The 21,312-nt window shown below is 46.1% G+C and overlaps 1 protein-coding gene across 24 annotated transcripts in view; it reads right to left on the reverse strand.

The window, feature by feature from the left end:
- Nucleotides 1-14,997: 14,997 nt before the first annotated feature.
- PDE4D (phosphodiesterase 4D) overlaps nt 14,998-21,312 on the reverse strand; it is a 990,732-nt gene continuing 984,417 nt past the window's right edge. For all 24 annotated transcript variants that reach the window (XM_053289923.1, XM_053289926.1, XM_053289927.1 and 21 more), the window contains one exon: nt 14,998-20,901. In XM_053289923.1, coding sequence (XP_053145898.1) covers nt 20,476-20,901 — 426 coding nt within the window. In that variant the 3' untranslated portion in view covers nt 14,998-20,475. The remainder of the gene's footprint in view (nt 20,902-21,312) is intronic.

Genomic DNA, 21,312 nt, shown 5'->3' on the forward strand with positions numbered 1-21,312 from the left:
ATGGAAGCTCCTTGGTCCCTTGGTTTGGAGATGTAAAACTCACTACATAACAAGGATTCAAATTGGAATCTCATCAGCATGAACTTGGGTCATGCTACAGATTGGACCGGAATTGGCTGGGTTCAGATGTAACGGTAAGGAAACTGTGGGTCTCTCCAACTCCAGTCCCCTGTTACATGCGAATGCGGCCACGAAAATGGAGGTGAGGATAGGCAGGAGAAGAATATATACTGTATTTACGTGAATATAAGACAACTCTGAATTTAAGATGACTCCCTTAAAAATAGAGGTTAAATACAGGTTATACCTGTATTATACCAGTTATACCTGTATTTAACTGAAAGGAAGAGGGCTCTGAAGTTAGGTGACACCCCCCCCCGTTTCTGACTTCAAAGATCTTGGGATGGGGGGACTAGTCTTGAATTCAGGTAAATATGGTATTTGTGTTGTATGTACTTGGGTTTAATTTTGGCAGGGAGAGATAAGTAAGAGATTATGCAAACCCATGCCTTGGTGCTATCCAGACTTGATTCCTGCAACACGCTTTACACAGGTCTGCCCCTGAAGAGTAATGGGAAGTGGCAGCTGGTGCAGAATACAGCAACCAAACAACGAATTCTTCCACACTGTAATATCTCTATATAGACACAATTCAGATGGTGATGTTATTCATGCCTTCTGCTTGCAAGGGCCAGTTCTGTATGGCAACAGCTCAGTTGTGCTTTTTACACAGCACAAAACAGAGATGTTACCTTTTACCCTGCCGGTGTGGCAATTCCTCCACGCCAGCATTTCTTAACCTTGGGGCCCCAGATGTTGATGGACTACAACTTCCATCATCCCCAGCTATGTCCATTGTGGCTGGGGATGATGGGAGTTGTAGTCCATCAACATCTGGGGGCCCAAGGTTAAGAAACGCTGCTCCACGCAAACCCATGCCAGTAGCATTTCTTACTGTCTGTTATTAGTTCTCATACAGTGTCATGTGTATGTATAAAGGAAAGGCATTCACAAAAGCCCCAACCCTTTCATTATCAGACTGTTTGAAACCAGAGGTTAGCAATGATTCACTTGTTCCTGTGCAGTTTCTGTCTGCTCTGTTTCTTCTTCTTCTTTTCCTTGCTGTGAGGCACTGCACACTGCCTCAGTCCCAGCTTCCCACTTTTTATTTCAGGCCGACATTTCTAATCCAGCTTCCCTGACAATGCCATTTGCTCCACTCCCACTCAGCTGCTGCTCCCATGCAATGCTTCTTTGCTGCCCTTGCATCTCTCTTACTGACGGGAAGCTCTGTGCACCCCCCCCCCCCGCCCTCCACGCTTTGAAAATGCAGAAGCAAGCTGTCCCTGGCCTTCTGCAAAAAAGATGAACTGTACCAGTCATTCTTACCCATATGTTTCTGCTCAATGCCTCCACTGCCCAGAACGGTGTGAGAGATCCAGATTTCCAGGTAATGTGATAACCTTCATATTCGTAGGATGCTGCCTTATAATGAGTCAGACCATTCGTCCATCTAGCTTCGTATTGTCAACTCTGACTGGCAGCAGTTCTCCAAAATTCCAGGCAAGAGTCTCTCCTAGCCCTAGCTGGAGATGCCAGGGATCTAACCTGGGACTTTCTGCATGCAAAGGCAGAGCCTGCTTAGAAAAGAGGACAACTCATGCTCACAGGACTGGATCTGCTCCCTGAGTCATAAAGCTTTGCAGATCTTGCCACCAGTGTAGGTATATCAAATCCACATGAGAGCTTGGAAGTTTTTCCCCCAGGGCCAGCCTACTTTCAAGAGATAACATAAGAACAGCCCTGCTGGGTCAGACCCAAGGCCTATCTAGTCCAGCATCCTGTTTCACACAGTGGCCCACCAGATGCCCCCGAGATGCCCACAGGCAAGAGGTGAAGGCATGCCCTTTCTCCTGTTGTTGCTTCCCTGCAACTGGTATTTAGAGGCATCTTGCCTCTGAGGTTGGAGATGGCCTATAGCCACCAGATTAGTAGCCACTGATAGACCTGTCCACGAATTTCTCTAAGCCCCTTTTAAAGCCATCCAAGCTAGTGGCCATCACCACATCCCGTGGCAGAGAATTCCATAGATTACTTATGTACTGAATGAAAAAGTATTTCCTTTTGTTGATCCTAAGTTTCCCGGCCTTCAGTTTCATGGGATGACTCCTGGTTCTAGGGTTGTCAGAGAGGAAGAAAAATGTTATCTCTGTTCACTCTCTCTACTCCATGCCTAATTTTTTACACCTCTGTCATTTCTCCCCGTAGTCACCGCTTTTCCATACTAAAATGCCCTTTCACCTGCTTTAGCCTTGACTCATAAGGAAGGTGCTCCAGGCCCCTGATCATCTTGGGTGATCTCTTCTGCATCTTTTCCAGTTCTAAAATGTCCTCCTTAAATATGGTGACCAGAACTGCACTCAGTACTCCAAATGTGGCTGCACCATAGATTTGTATAAAGGCACTAGAATATTAGCATTTTTATTTTCAACCCCCTTCCTAATGATTCCTAGCATGGAATTTGCCTTTTTCACAGCTGCTGTCAACACTTTCAATGAGATTTCCACCACGACCCCAAGATCTCTCTCCTGGTCAGTCACTGGCAGCTCAGTGTATATGTAAAGTTGAGGTTTTTGTTTGCCTCAATATAACATTGGAGTTTATTTAAAACCACAATAATAGAAGCCCAATTAAAATGTATACCAAAAAGGGGAGGAAAGGTACCACCAAGTCCAGCAGGATGCCACCGTGGCTAACAAGTAGAGGCAATCAAGGGGAAGAAGACTTCCTTCACAAACTGGAGAGAACAATGACTCCAAAATGAAGAGAACAGAAAGGAACACAAACCCTGGCAAAAGAAATGCAAGGAGACAATAAGGGGGGCAAAAAAGAGAGTTTGAGAAACATTCAGCTAAAATCATCAAAAGGAATAACAAAAACCTCTTTAAATAAATACATCAGAGGCAGGAAAACTGCCAGGGAGGCAGTTGAACCGTTAGATGATGAGGGAGTGAAAGGAGTTATTCAGGAGGATATGGAAACTGCAAATGGGTTATTTGCATCTGTCTTCACATTGGAGGATACTGACCATATACCCACTCTGGAACTGAACTTCTCAGGCTTGGAGGCTGAAGAACTGGGCCAATTTGAGCTGCTTTCAAACTGCCCAGAGCTCTGGGCAGTTTAAGGAATCTGTATTTTCATGAGGGAGTGGTGACTTTCAGGGTCAAAGTGGTTTAGGAAGTGTGCTGCCTCAAAAGAAAACTGTGTAGGATGGGAGGCTCAGGGCAGAACAAGCTGTGTGTTCCATCCATATTGCTTCCCCATTAGTCTGTGGGATGAATGCCCCCTCCCCTACTCTTTACACAAAAAGGAGAGCACAGGGAGGGACCCCCCAGATGACACCCTCCCCCACTTTACCATCTTGCACACCATTGCTCTAAGCAGCGTTTTTCTTGCCCTGCTCATGTCCAGTATGCCAGGCTGGGAGAAACCTGCTTAAAATGGTGTCAAACGGTTTCTGTGCATAAATGGGGCAGGCGTGCAAGTGGCTACCTGTCCTGGTTGCCCCCAGAGTGAAGCCCAATGCAGGACAGCCTCTGTCAGACTGAGAAGTGAGGTTGTAGGGACTGACATATAACACAATGTTCTGTCAGCCTTGGAATGTTGTGTTTGCGCAACTGGAGTTGTGCAAAAGTACTCCCGCCGGAATAATTGGATTATTCTTGCGCAGCTTTGGTTGCACAACTTGCACAAAAGGAATGCTCCAAGGCTGATGGAATGCTGTGCTGTAGGCCAGCCATAAAGAGTTCTACTGGCATCTGTGTTGTAGGGATGGGCACGAACCAGTTTGGAGGCCCTTTTATGGGCCTCTGAACCGGTTTGATAGACACAACGTGCACCCACCCACCTGTGATGGGCGGCGGCCACTTCTAGTTGGGAGATCAATGGGGCGTCAGGGGGTATGCTGGCAGCTGCTGCCCTGCTGGACTATTTTTACACAGAGTGCCAGAGGGGGAAGCACGGCTGGTGGAGGGGAATGCACCCTCCCCCATCCTTAAAGCTACCCCCCCCCGCAACCATTGGCTTGAAGGGCGCTGGTTCCGTGCACACCACTACTGTGTTGGTCCCAGGAGAGTCCTGTGAGAAGAGGCCACATTCAGTCACATGGGATGCACTGTACCTGTAGAAAGACTGTGTTTAATATAGAAGCAGACAACTCTCAGTGTAGAAACCCAGATACCTGATGTGAGTGTGTGTCCTTGTGTGGGGGTTATGATCGTGAGGTGTGTGCATGCTAAGAGGCAATGCTGTGTGAGTCTGGCGGCCTGCTGGAGAAATGGTACAGAATGGCAGTAGAAAAGGGGTGAGGCAGTTTGAATAGGGTGATGGGTGGGATGGCAGCAAGACAGGAGGGTCTAGTGCTAAAGGGACTAGGAAAGCACTAGATACCAATGCTGAATTTCTCCACAGCCTAGCAGAGGGTCAAGAACCAATGGTTCCAACCTTTAATAAGAATGCCAGGTGGCGAGTCATCACTCTGGATAATCCCCAAGTAAGGGCACTCATCCATGTCCTCCACATCCTTGTCTGAAGCTGGGCTTTCCCCCAGCCCCCCTATTGTTTCATTATATAAAGTCAATTGGTACATATCCTTTAATATCTTTGTCTGTGGTCTCCTACAATACGCTCAGGTGAGCATATCCCTTGAGACCTGAAGATGCCGGCAGGCTATGTGTATGCCTCCCACAGCTGGTAGGCCCCTCCCACTGCATTCAGAGGGTGTTCATATAGTGTGGGCTCCCTTGTCACATTAAACCAGCAGTTTGGATGAGCCTCCAGAGCCCCAAGAATAACTTCCGGTCTTGGGACAGATTGGATATGCCGAGATGAGGTATGTCATGCAAACCCACCAATCTCTGCATATTTTGCTCTACTACTGGCGGTACATAATCCAACATCTGAGCCTCACTTCAGATCTCAGATGCCGTGGTCTATACGCCAAGTAGGACAGAGTATGCCAAGATTGGTGGGCTTGTAGTGCATGCAGCATGCCCACTCTCGGCATATCCTGTCGGAAAGACAAAGTAGAGATGCACTTTCCCAGGCCCCTGGCACTTTGCCAGCTCAGCCAGTTTGGCGTGGCATGAGAGCCTAAAAGGAGCCATGGCTAGGATGGGATACTATGGAGGGACCTTGTTGCCATAAGAAATGACTTGGATTGAACTGCTGAAACTGTTTGTGACTTGTAGGAAGCCTCTACGTTTTTGGCAAAAGCATGTACCCAACCCAGCATCCTTGCATGGTTGTTGCTGGCGAATACTATGTGTTTCTTTTTCAACGGTGGGCCCTTTGGAGACAAGGAACCATTTCCTCATTATTCTTTTTGTATGTAAACTGCTTTGAAAACTTCTTTGTTGTTGTTGAAAAGCGGCATATAAATAGTAGTAGCAGTGCCTAGCAAATGTAAGCCTTCAGTTCTTTAACAGGGCTTAGCAGCCCCTACAGTCAGCTATGACAGATCTTCAAATAAGTATCAGTGATTCCATTAAAGCCCGCTCAGTGTGCCAACGCAATTTATTCATAAAACTGACTGGCTCTTACCATCTGTAGACAAAGGGAACAGGCTTGCGGCTGCATTTGCGACCATCCTGGACTTTCATTCAGAATCATGGCCTTTCATTCATGAATCCCATAGCTGCTCTTTCACACAATTGCTGCGTCTTTTATCCCCCGTGAAAGGCAACTGGAACCTTGCTCATATACCAAAATGTACGTCATTCATTTTACTGGGGAGGCCGTGTTTGGAAAGAAGGCAGGAGACAGGATTCCCGGACTCAGTCAGTGTATACATCAGAGAGTTCCATTTTCACAAAAGGTTGAATGGGGCTTCATTCATGCATGGCAAAGGCACGTGGATGAAGTACACTCCTGTCAGCTTGTATCTAAGCTGAAGATAAAAACGAGTAATATGACGCTAATGCCAAGTGACACAGAGTTAGCCGCTCAGCACATCACACGGCAGTGATTAGATATGCGCCGATTTCTTGCTCTTGTGTTGAATGACTTTTAAGGGCCTTCTGAGGGGGAAGAAATAAAGTGGATAACCTTGCAGGAGGGGAGCGGGCACATGCTTGCCACGGTGCACTTCTAACCTGGCAAGCATCCTTCCCTCTGCCTGCCGGCACGTGCGGAAATAATAGGACAATGTGCCACACTTGAGCTTTGCCTTAAAATAGATCCGTTCGTTCATAAAAAATAAAGCCCTCAAAGCCCCTGTGGTTAGAAAACGGTTTGATATTTCTCAATAAACCTACTTCCTACTGTACACTGAGGAGGAGGCTGAAAAGGGGGAATTAATCCTTACACGGCACGTGCCTCACTGAGCTACCAGAACCAGTTGTCTCAAAATGAGCATGGCCATTTCATTCGAGAAGTCTTTGTTGCATCATCTGTCAGTTAAATCAGGCTCAGACTGGCCCACCGGGCAACAGGGCATATTCCCGGTGCGCCCCATCCGTAGAGCGCCCCTGCACCCCACGGCATTCGGCAGCAGTGAATACTCCCACCTTTAATTACCCATTCTGATCAAAACCCAGTGCCCTCCATACATTCCACCACACTCTCAGTGCCCCCAGTCCAGCCCTGAGCGCATAAATTTGCATCTGGGGGAAAGCAATGGGTGTGAAGAAAGACACATCCTTTATTTCATGTTAGATGATGCACAGACATAGCATGGGCATTCTTATATGACACAAAAGGGGGGATCCAGCCTGTTGTAGTGGTTTGAGCATTGGACTAGGACCAGGGAGACCCGAGTTCAAGTTTCTGTTCAGCCAGGTAACTCTGGGTGAGCCATGTGTCTCAGCCCAACCTACCTTACAGGGTTATTGTGAAGATAGACGGAACCTTGTACACTGCTCTGGGCTCCTTGGTGCAAGAATGAGTTATAAGTGTATGAATAAATAAATTGAAGGAGGACTGCTCTTTGAAGATGATGCTTGCCAGGTATAGTTTTTATCATTATTGGCTGACATGACGAGGAAAACTACTCAAAGTAGTCCTAGCTGCTGACATGATTGACTTATGTTCTTATATGGCATTCTCTGCCATAGGATGTAGTGATGGTCACTAGCTTGGATGGCTTTAAAGGGGCTTGGACAAATTCGTGGAGGACAGGTCTATCAATGGCTACTAGTCTGGTGACTATGGCTACCTCCAGCCTCAGAGGCAAGATGTTTCTAAAGGGGAGCAACAGCAGGAGAGAGGACATGCCCTTACCCCTTGCCTGTGGGCTTCTCAGGGGCATCTGGTGGGCCACTGTAGGAAACAGGATGCTGGACTAGACAGCCCTTCTTGGGCCTGACCCAGCAGGAAGAGCCGCTGCTGCAGACACGGAAGCCACAAACAGTACCAGTGTGCCCATGTTTCTTCTTAGGGTCGCGAATGGGGAAAGCGCAGTCATGCCAGTCATGCAACCATTCCTCTATTCTCTACAGCCACTCCGCTGCTTCCATCTCTGTAGCAGTGGCGCTGCAAGCTTTTTGGGAGACACTGAAACTGCTCATCAAGTAGCCATTGAAATTAAAAGGACAAGTTATGCATTGCTTCACGTGTCCTTTTAGTTTCAATAGGACTGTTTAGAGTCATTTTTCTTATCCTGGCAGCCATCTTTATACTTAAATCTCTTAGCCAGCCACCAGTCATGTGTGGGGATGTAGCAAGGCTAATGTGTGCCGGCGAAGGAGGCGCCTGATTGGCTGGGTGGTAGGCCACTGTTCGCCAGACTGGAAGCTAATGGTGGCGGTGAGGAGAAGCAGGCGAGGCAGCGGCAGCCGCGTTGGGGAGGTGGAGGTGGGCCTGACCATGGCAGGGAGGCAGCGGCAGGCCCGGCTGTGGCAGGGAGGCATTGGCAGCTGTGGGCCCGGCCGTGGTGGGGAAGCGGCAGCAGCAAGGTGGTGGTGGGCCCAGCCGCCAGGGTGAGGAGGTGGTTGAGCTGCTAGGAAGAGGAGGTGGCAGCAGGAGGGGAGGGGTTCAAGCTGGCCCGAAACCATGGTGGGGGGGAGAAGTGGGCCGGGCGGGCATCAGAGATGCTGGGGGGGGGGAAGAGGGCGCAGACGCTGTGCGCCGGGTCTGCTAGTTGAACATAATTTCTCAAATAAGAAATCTACTGCCAATTAATGTGGGGTACCTTTTTAGTTGATTAAAAGTTGGGGTTCCCCCCAGTTGATCTAACCAGTTAATTACATGTTTTAGTCCTACTCAAAGCTGATCAAAGACTCATCCGCAAGAGTCATGGGTCTGTGTTCCCTAGTAGAATGGCACTTGTGGCTTCGTCTGGCAGTGTAAAGCAGGCCCATTTGAGGCAAGCAAGGGCCAAATGCTGTGAGATAGGGGAGAGCCATGATGGGAATTTCCAGTGTGTCCATTTCTCCTTGAAACAGCTCCAGTTTCGCTCAGCTGTTCATCCCTTTAAATTGCCACACTCAAAGCTGCTATTAGCTCTTCAATGGACAAAGATGGATGTCCCCAATGGAGCGGACATTCATCTCATGGCAAAGGGCAGAGAATGCATCATTGATTTGCTGACAGCTTCAGAACATCTGTATTGTCTTCCATTTGGGATGGGGGGAAATGAGGACATCCTTTTTGCTTCTGCTTCAGTCTTCCTAGGCATACACATTTTCAGAGAGAGTGTCAACATTCTGACTAAATCCTCTTTCTGCCCCTTGCTCTAAGACAGGCCTGCATAACGTAAGACCTGGGACCCAGCTCAAGCCTGTGGTGACTTTGTTAATGGGCCACAGGCAAGAATGTCCTGCAGGAGAAGCCATGAAGAGCTCTTGGCCTGTCCTGGTGGACCAGATGTCCCCTGCCCCAAAGCCTACTGACACCGTTCCTCTTTTCCTTGCTTTCCTCCTGACTCAATGCCTCTGCCCCTCACTTTAAATTATTTTTAATAATTGATGTGTTGAAATTGACCACAGCCCCCACACACCAAGTCATGGGTGGTTTCAGCCCACTGGGGCATTTGAGTTGTGTGCCCTTGCTCCAAGACCATAAGGTTGACCAAGTGGTTCTTGTTTCCTCCATGGACACACTGGAGCGAGTAAAAGTGGTGTCTGCAAATAAAGGGCTCACTTGTATGTAGCCCAGCCTTAAAAGGCAGGCATTTTTTATTTTATTTTATTTGCCTCTTGCAGCCCAGCCAGGGTTGCTTGTGTTAGAGAGCGTGGAGGGGAGAATCCCTTATCTGGCCCAGCTACAGCAGGAGTGCACAAGTAAAGGAGCACTGCTAATTAATGTTGTCTGGAGACATGGAATTAAAGTTCCAAATAGTTTATTTGGGAACTCCATCAGAGATTAAGACCTATCATGCCTCATAGCTAGCTACATACAGGTGAAACTCGGAAAATTAGAATATTGTGCAAAAGTCCATTAATTTCAGTAATGCAAATTAAAAGGTGAAACTGATATATGAGACAGACGCATTACATGCAAAGCGAGATAAGTCAAGCCTTAATTTGTTATAATTGTGATGATCATGGCGTACAGCTCATGAAAACCCCAAATCCACAATCCCAGAAAATTAGAATATTACATGGAACCAAGAAGACAAGGATTGAAGAATAGAACAATATTGGACCTCTGAAAAGTATAAGCATGCATATGTATTCAGTACTTGGTTTGGGCCCCTTTTGTAGCAATTACTGCCTCAATGCGGCGTGGCATGGATGCTATCAGCCTGTGGCACTGATGAGGTATTATGGAAGACCAGGATGCTTCATTAGTGGCCTTCAGCAATTCTGCATTGTTTGGTCTCATGTCTCTCATCCTTCTCTTGGCAATGCCCCATAGATTCTCTATGGGGTCAGGTCAGGCGAGTTTGCTGGCCAATCAAGCACAGTATACTGTATACTTTTCAGAGGTCCGATATTGTTCTATTCTACAATCCTTGTCTTCTTGGTTCCATGTAATATTCTAATTTTCTGGGATTGTGGATTTGGGGTTTTCATGAGCTGTACGCCATGATCATCACAATTATAACAAATTAAGGCTTGACTTATCTCGCTTTGCATGTAATGCGTCTGTCTCATATATCAGTTTCACCTTTTAATTTGCATTACTGAAATTAATGGACTTTTGCACAATATTCTAATTTTCCGAGTTTCACCTGTATACAGGAAAGGGGGGGAAGGGGAAAAGAAGGAAGTCAGTCTCTCTCCAGGTGAGAGAATGAAACCTAAAACTATCAGTCTAACGAAGGGGAAGTAGACTAGAGAAAGCATGGTCAGAGAAGGAATGCCATTACTGGCTGCCTCTACCCCTAATGGTCAATAGGATGCCATCAGGAGCTTCATCTCTAACAATAGGGGTGTGCATGAAACTGGTTTGGCTGGTTCAGTTCAAATCCAAACTGGATTCGATCCATCCCGGTTCCGTGTCTGCCCTAACTGGGACCAGTCTGGACCGACCAACAAACCGGGCCGAACTGGTTTGGGGGAGTATATTTGTAAAGAGGAATCCAATGAGGATTCCTCTTTACAGGTAAAGGGGCATTCCCTAGGTGGCGGTGGCGAGAGGAGGAAAAAGCTGCTTACTCGCCCTCCCAGCATGGTAAGCACACATTCACCCTCTTTTAGTGGCGGCTCGGTTCTGGCCTCCATGTGGAGGCCATTTTCGTGACCTCCATACATGTGCGGAGGCCATTTACAACACCGCGCAATTTGCTTGGTAGAGGGGGGAGCACACTTGTCCACCTGGAGGGAGAGTGGCAGTGCTGGCAGCAATGCTAGGAAGTAAGGTAAGGACTCATAATTGCATGTGAGTGACGGAGCAGCTTCTTTTCCCTCTTGCCACCCCCACCTGGCCGGCCCTGTTTATCTCAAACTGGGTCTGGTTCAGTTTGATCATGGACCAAACGGCCCCTGTCCTGACCATGTAGTTTCTCTGACGGTTGTGCATAGGGTTGCCATCAGTCCCTGATTACCTGGGACATCCCGTATTTCTGGGGGAAATTGGTTGTCCCGACCAGGGATGCCATTTCGCCCATTTTGCCTCTATCATGTTGGAGGAGCGGTGCGGGTGGGCAAGGAGTCGAGACAAGGGGAGGCAGGAATGGCAGATGGGGCCACGCAGCCAGAGTGAGGGGTGTCCCCTGCCATCATCTACCCTCAGCAGCTGCCGCAACCAGCCCCCGAGGAAGGATGGCTGGGAGTGCACCCCGTTCGTTCCCAGTTCTGAACCACGTTTTCCTGTTCACTTGCTCCTCTCGCTCGCTCACTCTCCTCCCTTCTCCTCTTGCTACGTGAGTTATTCATCTCTCTCACTCCCCCTCATTTGCCTCTGAATGCCACCGCCACGGCCGGAACTCCTAAGACACACACTCTTTAATTTTAATGCTGGCTGCTGAAGTGTTTTCTTTTCAATGTGGCCTCTCTGAGTGTGGTTGGGTGTACTTTTGAGTCCTCTTTATTCGAGAAGGGGGGAAAATAGTAATAAAAGCTTGTTGGGACTATGGATTACATGATGAACAGCCTTCTCTCCCCCACCCCACTCCCTAGCAGGGGATGCTTCTTACTGAGTTTCAGAGGTGCCAAACTCAGCCGAGCCAAGGACCTCTTGGGAGCTGCCTCTCTTCATGGAGCAGAGAGGGCATCTTTCCTCCCCTTTCCCCTTTCATTTCATCCTCACAAGTCATATGGATGTGCCAGTTTCACACCGAGGACTCTCTCTCCTGCCTTCCCACATGGGGCCTCGCTCCATGCCTGAGATGGCCACACCTGGAGACTCACTCACCCCCACTTGTGTCCTGTATTTGGGCAAAATAAGGTTGGCAACCCTAGCTGCGCAGGAGTACCCACAACACACCCACAAGTGCGTTGCCACTGGGAAACCCGGAGGAAGAGTGTAGCTTCATAAAGTTCAGTGTCCACCACCACCACCCATGACCATGAGTCTCACAGAACTCTTCAGTGCTTTCCCCTAAGGATATACAAGCTGGATTGGGTTGCTAGGTCTTTGGATTAATCATCAGTGAAAAGCTGGTCAGTTTATGCTTGTTTTGTTACACTTCTACACTCACTCTTCTTTTGAAAAGTTCCATGTGACTTGTCTGAGGCTCCCTTGAAGGTTTTCATCCAGGCAGGGCAGGCCCTCCACGAGGCAAGGCGAAGCAATTGACTCCACTGCTGGAGCTTTGGAGAGTCAGTGGGGTAGCTTGACACTGATTGGTGGCACTCGCTCTCCTCCCTCCCTTATGCCAGGCTGGCTAGTAATGAAGGAAGCAGAAGAGGAAGTGCAACACAGAGACGTACATTTTGGGGCAGAATATAAATATGTCAAATAAACAAACAAACGTAGGAGATGCTCCATAGAGCATCTTTTGTATTCTGTGTAAAGGGCAGTAGATGCTTTAGAGTGTGTCTCCTATACTCTGTTGCACTTACTTTCACCAGCTCGGCTTTCACTTCCTTACCCATTTTAATTACTAACCCAGTTCAAGTTGCATAGGAGAGTGTGCACTCAGCCAGCAGGAGGAGGTGGGTATTTCCATACCCTTCCATGCCAATATCTACTGAAGTGCAGAAACCTGGTCTGTGTATTCACTCTTTGTCAAGTACTAGCTGTGGACCTGCAGGTCACGTGTCAAGCAAGCTTTGAATAGACACTTTGGATGACTGTCTCCTTTCCTCAGTGCTAGGTGAATGGCCTACTTCTTCTTCCATTCCATTTCTATTTTCTTATTCTTCCATATGTGGGGATGCACACAGAACCCACAAAGAGAAAACAAGGTTGATTACTGCCTAACTGTTGTTTCTCAACTGAGTATTCAGTACAGTCACACATCCAGTGCTCCCAGAAGCTGGACTGACCGCCCTGGTAATTGTGACGGCACAGTCATGTCTTCTGCAAGTCAGGGGATGGAGGAACCGAAGATGTTGGATCTGCATCCTCCTCACATGCAGGGACCACAGGGATACATGGACAGGTTGAAGAAAGAGAAAGCCAGTGCTCCTCAGCTACCAGAGCTTTCTCGAAGTGGATCCTTTACATATAGGGGACTTCACAGATGCCCATAAAGATTCCCTGTCCAATGCTGCAATCACCAGCTGCTCTATGAGCAATATTCATCAGTGGGGAATACAATAGAAGTTTCACTACTGAAAACTGCATCTCATATGCTCTTCTTAACCATGGCCTGGCTGTCACCTAGCCAGTTGTAGCCTTATATAAAATCAGGGGAGACAGCCCAGTCAAAATCAAACGCTTGCTCGTTGATGGCTGTCAATGGGAAAGATGTAAGCAGCATGTTACAAACTACCGCTAAAGTCCTGGGAAAGTAGTTCTGTTACAGTGTAGGTGCTGGCCTGATGCAAACCAATGCATATGCAGAAGGAAGGCCTGGTTTGAGACTCAGTTGTGCTGCCAGAGAGGGGAAGAAACGATCGCCAGCCCTATCCATTCAGTGGTGGAACAGCTGATTAGATCTGTTCAGTTTCTCCTAATTGGCACATGGACTGAGTGAGAAAGTTGCAGATGTAAGTCATTTTACATGATTTCCTAACATTTTACATGATTTCCTAACATTCTGCATGCACTGCAGAAGCCTGCTTCCACATCTGTTTGACCGCTATTTTATAGGGGTGTGCACAGAACCGCAGCGCTGCGGTCCGGCACTTTGTCAGGGGCTCCTTTAAGGGCGGGGGAGGGTTTACTTACCCCTCCTGCCGCTTTTCCCCCCTCCAGCGCGCGTATTGTATGTAGTAATTGGGGCGGCAGGATCCCTCCCTGCCGTCCCTTCTCCCTCTTCAGTGCAAAAGGCTTCACGGAGCCTTTTGCGCCCACACACCCTCCCCCGCCCTTAAAGGAACCCCCACCATTCGAACCGAACCGGCCAGGTCCAAACCGGTCCGGACAGTCTGGAGGCCTTTAGAATGGTCTCCGGACCGGTCCGGACCCATCCCTACTATTTTATGCACAAATGTAATTGTAGGAGGGACCTTCTGCATGCAAGCATCCAAATGCTTTTCCACCGAGCTTACGGCCCAATCCCTCTATGGGAAATATCTTACAGTGCTCACATGTAGACTCCCATCCAAATGTAAACCAAGGCAAACCCTATTTAGCAAGGGGGACAATTAATGCTTGCTACCACAACACCAGCTCTCCTCCCCATTGTAACCCTTCTCCTGTCAACTGAATCTATATTGCAGAAAATTGTTGTAATGGAACCCATTGGCTTCCATACAAGTGCAACCTGTAAGATACGTCTCACATATTGTTAGTAAAGTAGTGCCGTTGAGTCGGTGTCGACTCCTGGCGACCACAGAGACATGCGGTTTTCTCTGGTAGAATACAAGAGGGGTCTACCACTGCCATCTTCCATGCAGTATGAGATGATGCCTTTCAGCCTCTTCCTATATTGCTGCTGCCTGATATGTATTTCCCATAGTCTGCGAAAAATACCAGCGAGGATTCGAACCAGCAACCTCTTGCTCCCTAGGCAAGTTACTTCCCCGTTGTTAGTACCTTTCTTTAAATCCTATTTTTTAAAAAAAGACTTCAGTATTACTTAGAATATGAAGTACCTTTTTGTAGATAAAAGTAGCTCTATGGACCACATTCCATATTGTTTAACCCTCTGTTTTAAATGTACCTGTGATTTTTCTACTGATGCATTGTGCTTATCACACGTAGGACTTATCTCCATGCCCCTCTCTCTTCTCGGTCTCCCTGTTGTTCAGTGTGATCCGTTGTAGGTATCTGGGTTTTTAATTGACCTAACTTCCTGCCTTATATCTTCACTTTAGAAGATGGTGAGGGAGGGGCTGCAATGTCTCGCTTCAGATAAGTTCATCACAAGAGCTCTCTGACAAAAGTACTGGATTCCATTTCTATTTTCTTGTGCCAGTTCTGGAAAACAAATCTTATTATATATGGGTGCTTATTGTGCAAAGTAAATTTATTTGCAAAAAGATGGACAAGTACAGTATCTAGGCAGAATCAACCCATGCTTTTATTTCCATTGCATATAAAAATTTCATACGAAGGTATTGACGTACAGTACTATCCCTTAGGCTGTAAGAGAGGCTAAGAAACCGTTGAATTATTTGCAGTGTTCACACAATTTGCCACTCTAAAGACATACCCAAAGGAAACAAACCAAATTGAAAACAAAAATATTGTTCAGTAATTCTGTTGTTATAGTGTCCCTTTTATACTGTTTTTTAAAAAAGCAATATTCCTTTGGGCCAGGGCTGCTATAATCTACAGTTTGTGTCAAAAAGGAGGCTCTGTTTTTCCTTGAAAAAGCATCTCTCCTTTCACTGAACAGTCACATGCTATAAGGGCTGGGCATTAATGGAATGGTGACGAGGGACCCAATACTACAAAGTTACGTGATCAAGAACAGCAGCACGACATGCTTCAGGACACTGCAATTTTGCAAAAACGAATGGTAGTGTTTAAAAGACTTAAAGGGCTACTGTCATTCTTTACACTTATGGTATACACACATCCATAGACACATTTTATACAGAAGCAAGTTTTGGGTGCTTGACATACTTTAATGTTAGTGTTGGGTGCGGGAGAATCCCTGGTCAAAATTATGTGTTGGCCAAAAAATACGTAGGTCCAATTGGGAAGAATAGTGGCACAATCCACCGGGAGAATCTCCTGTGTTGGCCTTGTTGAAACGAACAGGGATTAAATTTGCTTATTTCAACATGCCACTGAATTGTGCCCATTCTTGTTTGTTAGATGGTGGCTGTGTTGCTTTTTTCTAAGAAAGGGGAAGAATGGACAAAGTGATCCCTTAAAACACACTTTGAAAAAGGGAAAGTACTCCATCAGGCAGGCAAGGGTTTTTTCAGTGTCCAATGGGGTCTCTTGATAAAGCTCATTGGGATAGGGAATACCCTGTAGTGGAGCAATGACCCTAGTCCCTTACAAAAAACGAAAGGGCGGTGGAGATATGCCCAGCCCATGTGCCACAACTACCTTTCTTTCAAATGCAGCAAAACAGAATAAAATATTGTTTAAAGTTAAGGCACAGCCCTGGGACCAAAGACCTGCAGCTTTAATTTATATATCTATGTATTTTATAATTTTTCTCGACTCTTTCATAAACAAGCTCTAAGGTGATATAGGATATATTACAGAAGGGGGGAAAATGTACAAGGGGAGTATGTATACACAATATTCTCTCACCAAGAGTTTCCAAATATAGCAACACCACCCTGGCAAGGATGATGTTATAATAAGAACTTATAATTTACAATCAACATTACACTATGTACATTACAATAAATACATGGCTGTAAACAGAGACAAACAAGACTTATTACAAGTAAGGTCATTTGGTGAGAAAAAATATGCATGGCACAAATAAAAATAAATAAATGCATTTTAAAAGAACTGTCAACACTTTCAGCAAAATTCGTTTCGTTCTCAAGTTTTTTCAAAAAAACCCTTCTGAATGCAATTTGTTCTACCTATATTGTCTCATCGGTTAAAAAAAGAAAAAAGATTACATAAAACCAGAAATTAAAAAGGAAACACAGCTTTGCTGAGTACAGTAACTTGCAAGCTAAAGTGTAGATGCAAATTCAGGTTCCCCTCTCTCTTTCCCCCTCACTATACAGCACCCCATTCATTGCATTTTTCTTATGGCAAAAAACACAGAAAACACAGAAAGTCACTTTTCAACAGTATTGTTTTGTGTTTGTTTTTTTAAAGCAGTGTGCGATGCTAAAGCACACTTTGGCAAAATAAAAACAAGATTGTACAGTGCATTCGATCCCTGCCTCTAAAAATTATGTTTTCTACCATTTGATTGTCCATGTGTATGGGTGTACTTTACACAATATGGTTGTGTTTTCTTTACATCTCTGTTTTCTATGAGAGTTTAATCACACAGGGTGGTAGGCTCACCCTCCAGATCCAGCCACCCACAAATACCTCTTTAAAAGTTAAGCATTGGGGAAGTCCCATTAAAATAAAAGGTATTCGTGTCTTAAGCTTCAGTGCATAGGGCAAGAATGCCACTGCAGCTCTTTCCCCCAGTGCTTAGTCTCTCAAGTGGATCAGGTTAGGGTGTGCTCCACTTCATAGGATTAAGCCTTAGTGCAGATAAAATACCCTTCCAGGTCCATATTGATTTTTGGAACTGATATTGCTTTTTTCAATAAGATTCCAGGCACTCTTGGGGACTGAACAAATGTTGAAGTAGTGACGGAAAAACATGCACCTATGTTGACAAGTAACATGGTGAAGTTATTTCATTCATTTCCCCAGCTAGTATTTTTCCCATAAAAGCCATTGAGGTAAAAAGTAGACTGGATACTTTAAAAACAAAGCAAAAACAGGCATGTTCCAACCATTCCCTGGTTCAGCTGAACTAAATCCTATTCCTGTTTACTTGTCTAAAAACATCAACTTGGCCTCCTCACCAGGCCTAGTGTGACAAAGAGGTCCCCATCTTGACATTATGCTACCTGTGCAGTAGGAACCTTGCAGATGCAGAAGAGGTGTCCTCTGAACAGAGAGGTCATTGGAGAAAGCTGGTGTGCAGGGGATCAAGGGCAGCCTGTGTTGAGGGTAGCAGATCCACCAGGATGTACAATGAATGGCCATGCAGATACCAGGACAGCCTGCACAACACAACCACAGCACGTCTAGGATGAGGATGCCCCATATCTCACAGAGGAGATACAAATCTGCCACTCTCTACTCGTTGCACACAAGGCATCCCATATGGTGCTAAGGGAACTTAAACCCATTAACATCAATTGACTTGACTGAACAGCTTTTAACTCTTAACAGATTGCAGTCAGTATTTGTTCAGCATATGCTTTTCTAGCTCTATCAATTTGATTGGGCAAGGCATTCCCACCCTCTAGCATACCACTGGCAGATCAACCCTAAACACAACCTCTTAATAGGGTAAAATAATGACCAAAAAACCCTGATTCCCCCCTCCCATATATAACAAAATCACTGTTCAGACAAAACAACATAGGATTCTTTCTATAAGAGACTGGCAGATGTTCAAATGTTTAAAGTACAATAATATAGGACTTTCCCTAATCAAAGTCAAAATCTTGATGTTTAATTTTAAAAATTGATTGTAAAATGTGATCATTTAAAAGGCCTGAATTGCCCAGATTGTATCGGACACAAGAAAAATTCCACTAGCAATAGTTGTTACATACTCCAGTCTTAATTCTTTGCACGAGTACTGTGTTGTCACAGCAGGATGTCCCCATCCTAAGCATTTATTTGCAAGTCTTCGGAGGAGACCATTAATGTTGTCACATGCACAGCAACACATGGCTTTGTGGGAATAATTTCATAAGCAAATAAACAATCTGTATTTAGAACAAGAGAGTCACATTCATACTGGCCATAGTCCTGCAAATCCTGACTGTAGTAAGAATCCCATCACATTTCATTTTTAGGAGTTATTTCAATCTTTGGAAGCTTCTTTGAGGTCTTATGTGCTCACCCTTAAGTCACGACCCAATTTGAGAACTGCTAGTCTAGTGGCCCACTAGATTTCAGAAATAATTTGTTGGCTGAGCACAGAGAGCCCAAAGCAGTAAAGGCAAGGTCTGCAGAAAGGGTGTGCACCAGGCCAGTTCGATGGTGTGACCGTGAACTGGACCACCATCAAACTAAACTGAGCCTGGTCAGTGACAGACCGGTTTGGGATTGAGGGGCTATGCTTGTAAAGGGAAATGAGGTGAGGATTCCCCATTACAAGCAAAGGGGTGGGGGAATCCTTGAAGTCTTCTAAAGGGCAGTAGGGTGTGTGTGCGCGTGCGCAAGAGGGCATCTTTAAAAGTAAATTAAGGTTTTTACTGGCCTGGCACTGGTCGCTGCTGCTCCTCACAACCCCCTGGTGCAGCCCAAGCATGCAGTGCTCCCTCCAGCAACTTGCCTGCATGGTGGCAGTGCAGTTTGGGCACCCTCCGATGCAGAGAGGCCATTTGCATGGTCTCTGGGCATCCACAGAGTCTGGAACCATCACGCCACCACGTGGGCAGGTTGCTGGAGGGAGTGCTATGCGCTGGGCTGAGTCAGAGAGATTTGAAGAGCGGCAGCAGTGGCCACTGGGCCACTAAGAACCTTAATCTACTTTTAATTGTTCCCTCTCGCCACACCATGCCCCCCCGCCACCCTTTAGAAGACTTTTCAAGGATCCCCCCACCCCTTTACTTATAAAGGGGAATCCTCATCAGATTCCCCTTTACAAGCATAGGCCCTCAAACCACCAAACCGGTTCAATCGAATAGACCGTACCGGTCAGTTTGACCAAACCAGTACACGAACCAGTGGTTCGGTTCAAATTCAGTCCGACAAATTTTGGTTTGTGCATATCCCTAATCTGCAGGACTAAGCTGTCTATGAGGGCAAAGAGCTGATCACAGGTTTTGTATTGCTGCTCTTAGAAAATGACAATTAAAAAAGCCAGATATTAATGTCAACAAACTGAAAGTGTTTTCTGCAACTAAGTAGGGAGAAAATATGAAAAACATTCGTGAATGTCATTGGTCTAGAAAAAAATTGGTTATTTTAGAACAGCTAAAAGAATTGCTACGAAAATCTAAGTGCAAACAAATATAAAACTTGATTTATCCAGTGTAGCACATATTTGTACTGAAAACTTGCAAGTTACTTGAGGAGGGGGGCAGGGGGAAGAACCAGTGGCAGATGAAGTTCTGAGGGTGTTGCATTCTTTTAAATATAATACCTCAATACATTTAATAATAAAAGTAAACTCTACAAAAAGATTTCCGTTTTACATATACTACAAAATGCAGACACCAGTGCAACCCACTGAGCTACACTTTTTTTCAGTCATGTGTCAGGAAGACTTGAAATTAGAAAATTATGCGATTTCCACAGCTTCATCTTCCTACTGGTAACAGATTCGTGTTGTGTCCCATGATCTGAGTGCATCTATTTTCCACTAGACAGCTTGGTTCACTTGCTGGCTGCTTTCTTTTAGATTCTGGTGATGTATGCTTCTCTCTCTCTCTCATGAAATTAAAAACCAACACAAAACATGCATGCACACGAACACACACACACACACACACACTCACTCACTGACTCACTCACACACAAACACTCTCTCACACACTAGCTTTGGGCCAGCCTTTACTCCTTGAAAACAGCTTGGAGTGGACACTCTCTCATTGTATTTGCCAAGTTGAACTCTTTATCAAACTCTTCTCTGCAGATGTTTTCCTTTGCTCTCTGATGCCATGGAGATGAACAATTCTGGTTACAATATTCCTGAGTGCCAAACTGAGTAATCAAGATCAGTTTCTGATCAACAAACATCTCTGGCAGATGACAGTGAGGCATGACCATGGTTGTGCCGTGTGACATGCACTTTGGAAACCATTTTCAAAAAGAGAAAGAGAGAGGACGACAGACAGAGGGAGCTGTGGAGCTGTCACCCTGTTACGTGTCAGGAGACCGTTCTTCTTCTATCACACAAGGTTCTGTCTGGCTCTCCCCCTCCTCCTCCTCCACCACCACTTCCTCCCCAACTTGTTCATCAAGTGGAATTTCAGTGGATTCCGAGTCTTGAGTACAAAGAGTCTTGGAGTCACTGCAGCTGGTGTCTTCCTCCACTTGGCTTCCACTGTCCTTTTCTGTGTCCGATTCACCATCTTCCTCCAGTGTTAGTTCAAACTGGAATTTCTCTGTTTGGCCCTGTCTGCCCTCCTCTTGGTCATCTGGGGCTGGAGAAGGACTCTGAGGGATTGTGCTCTGGTACCATTCACGATTGTCCTCCAAGGTGTCTAGGATGTCCTGGGCATCTGGGTGCACAAGGTCTGCCCAGGTCTCCCAGAGAGGATGAACAATGTAGTCTATAAATCCCACCTGTTACAGTGCAAAATAAGAGGAAAAATATTATTCCCAAGGAAGGAGGAATTAATGTTATCAGTCTGTCTCTTAAAATTAATGGGGGGGAAACCAAGTTCAGCAGGTGCACATTAGGAACATAGGAAGCTGACTTGTACCGAGTCAGACCATTGCTCCATCTAGTTTAGTATTGTCTACACTGACTGGAGGCGGTTCTTCAAGGTTTTAGACATGGGTCTCTCCTAGCCCTATCTGGATATGACAGGGAGTAAACCGGGGACCTTCTGCATGCAAGCATTCAGATGCTCTTCCACTGAGCTTATGGCACCATCCCTCTACGGCAAGGCTGCTCAACTTAGGCCCTCCTACAGATGTTGGCTATTGGCCAATGTGACTGGGAATTATGGGAGCTGTAGTCCAAAAACAGCT

The sequence above is a fragment of the Hemicordylus capensis genome, chromosome 2 (assembly GCF_027244095.1).
Source record: "Hemicordylus capensis ecotype Gifberg chromosome 2, rHemCap1.1.pri, whole genome shotgun sequence".
Lineage (NCBI taxonomy): Eukaryota > Metazoa > Chordata > Lepidosauria > Squamata > Cordylidae > Hemicordylus > Hemicordylus capensis.